This window comes from Teleopsis dalmanni, unplaced genomic scaffold (genome assembly GCF_002237135.1).
Source record: "Teleopsis dalmanni isolate 2A unplaced genomic scaffold, ASM223713v2 unscaffolded_contig_2026, whole genome shotgun sequence".
In the NCBI taxonomy this organism is placed as follows: domain Eukaryota; kingdom Metazoa; phylum Arthropoda; class Insecta; order Diptera; family Diopsidae; genus Teleopsis; species Teleopsis dalmanni.
Window position 1 is genome coordinate 1,933 of NW_024033408.1, and position 5,675 is coordinate 7,607.

At 41.1% G+C, this 5,675-nt stretch overlaps 1 protein-coding gene across 1 annotated transcript; it reads left to right on the forward strand.

Annotated features, from left to right (window-relative positions):
* Nucleotides 1-208: 208 nt before the first annotated feature.
* Nucleotides 209-5,370, forward strand: LOC119664485 (the record flags this gene model as incomplete). The annotated part of the gene is made up of 3 exons (XM_038073960.1): nucleotides 209-548; nucleotides 639-1,901; nucleotides 1,977-5,370. Coding segments are annotated over exons 1-3 (4,997 nt in total), but the record flags the coding sequence as incomplete, so codon positions are not given.
* Between the last annotated feature and the right edge of the window lie 305 nt (nucleotides 5,371-5,675).

Genomic DNA, 5,675 nt, shown 5'->3' on the forward strand with positions numbered 1-5,675 from the left:
AACAATTACAACAACAACAACAAGTTAACTTACTTGTTGATTACTGGTTAATATTTGCTTCCAATCAGTAAGTGTGCGGGTTCGTCAACGTCGCGTCTGACAACAACCACCGTAAGAGCAGTTCAATTTCGGAAAGCTCACTGTTGCTATTGTGACTTTTCGACTTCGTCAAATCCTTTGCTGTTCTCAAGTATCTACAACTGTTTCAATGGCAACGGCAGAGCCAACCACTACGGCAGAACTGTCAGAACTAAAACAACAGCGAGCCTCGACGAAAGCGAGTATTTCAAGAATCAAGGCGTTCGTCAAAGGAAAGAGTAATTCGCTCTCACAACCAGAACTGAAATGTCGACTAGGTATTTTAGAATCATATTTTAAACAAATCTTAGCTTTTCAGACGTTGATCGAGAAATTAGATGCAACTGACTCAGCTAGAGATGAATTAGAAGACCTATACGTTTCCACCAAAATATTAATCATGTCTCAACTGCAGGAAGAGGCCCACAATGCATCAGTGCTAGACGTAACAGCAATGATGCCCACCTCAAGTAAAAAATTACCACTGTTAAAATTACCTACATTCAGTGGTAAGTACTCGGATTATAACAATTTTATTAATTCGTTTCTCCAAATCATAGATCGCGAAATATACCTCACAAATATTGAAAAATTTAATCACTTACTGAACTGCCTTACTGGTCAAGCTCTAGAGACAGTACAGGCATTTCCTATTTCGAATGAAAACTATCCAAAGGCTCTGGATAGGCTTAAATCGCGCTATGACAATAATAGCCTAATCTTCGCCGAAAATATCGCGACACTATTTGATCTACCAGCAGTATCGGGTCAGTCAAGCCAACAACTCCGTAGTCTGGTAAACAATGCATCCGCTTTGTATGGTTCACTCTGTTCGCTAGGTACAGAGAAACAAATATGTGAGGCTCTACTTATCTCGCTAATCATGCAAAAAACGGACGCAATTACACGTAGGAAATGGAATGAATCGCGTAACTTTGACACATTACCCAGTTGGGAAGATTGCTCAAAATTGTTGGATAGACACTGCCAGTTTCTCGAATCACTTGACAGTGGAAACGGCAATCAGTCATCATCACAACGTAAACCTAATAGTCTTAACTCCAAGACTAACAGACGCTCAAAACAATACGCATTTGTTGCATCTACATCTAGCAATTCTTGCTCATTTTGTTCTAGCAATGAACACCTAATACAGAATTGTCATCGTTTTAAGGCACTGGAGGTGGTTCAAAGGTTTGAAAAGGTGAAGAGCCTAAAACTCTGCATAAACTGCTTATCGCCACGCCATCATGTGGTTAATTGTACATCAACGTTTAAATGTAAGGTTTGCGCAAAGCCACATCACACTCTCTTGCATCATTCGCAATTGCCAACGAATATTAAGAGCGCGGGATCATCACGACGCACAGAACACGCTGCTATGCCCAACGACAACGTTGCCAGCCATTCCCATCTTAATATGTCATCGGCCGAGCAAATAATTCTTGCCACTGCATTGGTTTTAGTGAAGGATTCATCGGGAAGTTATCAAGTGGGTAGAGCCTTACTTGATTCATGCTCTCAGGTCAACTTCATAACGGAGGAGTTTTCAAAGAAGCTTAGTTTAGCAAAACATAAACATCGGTTGCATGTTTCCAGTATTGGTAGTTCGTTGACCAACATTAAGTATCAGACGCTCACATCAATCAAATCTCGTCATTCAAATTTTGAACTTGCTTTAAACTTTGGTATTACGAATCACATCGCATATCAACCAAGTTCTGAAATCGATATATCGTCGTGGAAGGTTCCACCAAATACACCTCTCGCCGATGAGCAATTCTTTAAATCCAAGCGCGTTGATCTTTTGCTTGGAGCTGAAAGTTTCTTTGATATTTTGTCTGTCGGTCAAATCAAACTAGGTGAAAATCTTCCAGTACTTCAAAAAACACTATTAGGATGGATTGTATCTGGCAAGTACAAGGGTCAGCCATTTGCATCACCAGCAGCAAAATGCCTATTATCAGTTGAAGATACAGTCTCCGATCAATTAGAAATGATGTGGAAGATAGAGGAAGTGCAATCGGCTTCAAAATCATGGTCACCAGCACATGTTGCGTGTGAGTCATTATATCGTGAAACGGTTCACCAAAATGCGATGGGAAGAATTGTCGTTCGGTTACCATTCAAAGATTCACCAGATTGTCTTGGTTTGACACACAATATCGCCTTGCGCCGTTTTTATTCTGTAGAACGGCGATTGTCATCTAATCGTGCACTGAAGCAAGACTATCAAGAATTCATGAAACAATATCGAGAGCTCGGACACATGACGCGTGTTGAGACTCCGAAAACTAACGAACCTCATTATTATATCCCTCATCATTGTGTTTTAAAACCGTCGAGCACTTCGACCAAGCTGAGGGTGGTTTTTGATGCGTCATGTCCAACAACTTCGCAACGTTCATTAAATGATATTCTACTGGTCGGCCCGACAATTCAGTCGGAGTTATATTTGTTGCTACTTCAATTTCGTTTGCACCGATATGCCTTGACGGCTGACATTGTTAAGATGTACCGACAGATACTGATAGATGAACCAGATCGAAAATTCCAATATATTTTTTGGCGAGATACGGAGTCCGATCCTGTTAGTACTTACGAGTTGAATACAGTCACTTATGGTACTGCATCAGCACCTTTCCTAGCAACCAGGAGTTTGCAGTATTTGGCGGACAAATTTGAAACACAATACCCAATAGGCGCTGCACTCATTAAATCAGCGTTCTTTGTCGACGACTTCTTAGGTGGAGCAGATTCCATTGATCAACTCACCAATATCAGACATCAGTTAACGGCCATTCTACAGAAGGGTTGCTTCGATCTTGACAAATGGCATTCAAACCATCATGACTTCATCAGCGATACTACAACAAAGAGTTTGAATCTTGATACAGATACAGTCACCAGCGCTCTAGGCATCAAGTGGCACCAAATGCAAGATGTTTTCCTATTTTCGTTTAATGCACAACCAGGTCATATTGTAACAAAACGCACCATCTTATCCCTTGCGTCTTCATTATTCGACCCGCTTGGATTACTAGCACCGATCATACTCGTAGCCAAAATTATGATGCAAGAATTGTGGCTTTTGCGTGTGGACTGGGACGAGTCAGTCCCTCAAAATCTTCACTCAGCTTGGAAAACATTTATTCAAGATCTTACAACGCTTTCATCGGTTAAGGTGCCGAGGTACTGCCTATCCATAAACTATCAACAGGTTGATGCACACGGTTTCTGTGACGCTTCAATACGCGCATATGGTTGCTGTATATTTCTCCGATCACAAAACACATCAGGTAAGGTGACGGTCAGGCTATTCACTGCAAAATCCCGTGTGGCACCTATAAAGCGGAAGTCGCTACCTAAACTAGAACTCTGTGGTGCCTTACTTCTTGCCAAACTGTATCAGAAGGTCCAACCAATATTTGCGCAATTTAAGGGTGAAACGTTTTTTTGGACTGATTCACAGATTGTATTACATTGGTTGAAGCAGCACTCATCAACCCTGTCTGCATTCGTTGGCAATCGAGTAGCGGAAATTCAAGATATTACCGCAAATGGGCAATGGAGACACGTTCCTACCCAATCCAACCCGGCAGATGTTGTGTCGCGCGGCTGTAACATCCGCCAATTATCAGAGTCTTGTTGGTTTACGGGGCCGGAATTTTTGTTACTCGCTGATAAATACTGGCCGCATTTGAAATGTCACAACCTGGATATGGAAGAAGTCAATAAAGAGACGCGAAAGGTTGTATTCGTTAACACAAATGAAGACAACTACGTATTACAGGTATTGTCAAGATATAGTTCATACACTAAGATGCTACGAGTAATAGCGCAGGTACAGCGTTTTTATCATGTAACCAAGAATAAATTGAAGAACGGAGAATGTACCCTCCAACCTATTCAGCTACAAAAGGCATTGCACTGTATTATTTGGGTCATCCAACAGCAATTCTTCGAAATTGATATACAACGCCTACAACGAGGGAACCCAGCCGAAGGTACATTAAAGCATCTAAATCCCTTCCTGGACAATGTATTCGGTTATCAATTACTAAAGGTGGGAGGTCGCCTCGAGCTGAGTGACATCTCAGTAGGCCAACGTCACCCTATTTTGTTGCCGAAGGGCTGTTATTTTGTGGAACTTTATGTTCGGCATATACACTTGTGCAACTATCATGCAGGCGCAAAAGCACTAATTGCCCTTACTCGACTAAACTTCTGGATAATTAATATTCGAGAAATTGCACGCCGAGTCGTGCACTCGTGTATTCACTGCGTGCGTTATAAACCCAAACTACTTAATCAAATGATGGGTAATCTCCCAATCGAACGCCTCACTCCAAGCCGTCCATTCGCGCGTACTGCGGTAAATTTTTGCGGTCCGATATTAACGTATCTCCGAATTCGGGGACGGGTTCCATATAAGACCTATATAGCCGTGTTCGTTTGTTTGTCTACAAAGGCAGCTCATCTAGAAGCCGTGTCAGACTTATCTACGGAGGCATTTATTGCAGCACTGAAAAGGTTAATCGGTAGACGAGGGTTACCATCAGACATCTATTGCGATAACGCCACAAACTTCGTTGGGGCTAACAACAAACTAGCAGAGTTAAAAAGGATGTTTTTCGAGAAGTCTAATCAAGTGATGCTGCACACCTTTTGCAGCAACCAATTCAAAAATTTCAATTTTATACCGCCCCGAGCACCTCACTTTGGAGGTCTATGGGAAGCGGCTGTAAAAAGTGCGAAAGGCCATCTGTATCGAACACTATCAAATACTCGATTCACCTTTGAGGAGCTTGGAACAGCACTGATTGAAATCGAAGCCATCTTAAATTCGCGACCAATCACACCTCATTCTTGTGACCCGAGCGATTACGAAGCGCTAACGCCGGCACATTTTCTTATCGGTGGGCCGCTCAAAACTTTATCTGAACCAAGTCCTCAGTATGAAGCTGCTTCATTAATTGATAAATGGTCTCGTATAACCGCAGTCAAACATCACTTCTGGCGCAGATGGTCTAGAGACTATCTGAATGAGCTGCAGATACGCACCAAATGGACAGAAGAACAATCTAACATCACCGAGGGGGCTCTGGTTCTAATCCATGAAGACAATATGCCTCCACTACGCTGGTTGATGGGCCGAATCGTGCATTGCATCAGGGGTCCAGATAATTTGGTTCGTGTTGTTGATGTGCAAATCCCAAAAGGAGTAATACGCCGTCCAATCCACAAACTCGCACTATTACCAATTGAAAATCCTTTCAAGGGGGGCGGGATGTTAGAGCGGTTAAAGTCAAATTGTTAATATTGTAGGATTCTGTAGAATTATCATTTGATGTGTTATATGATTTATATATTATAATTTATTATATTTTAATCTATTGTAAATCATATTGTATAATTAAATTATTATAATTAATATATTATATAATTCATATATATATATAATATTTTATATGGTTAATATATGGTTAATTAATTTATCTAACTAACCCTGTATAAGATGTAATCAAACCAACGGTTCTAAGTCTTGTTTTATAGCCTTTTGTTTTTTGCGCTCGAGATGAGCAAATTTTATTGTT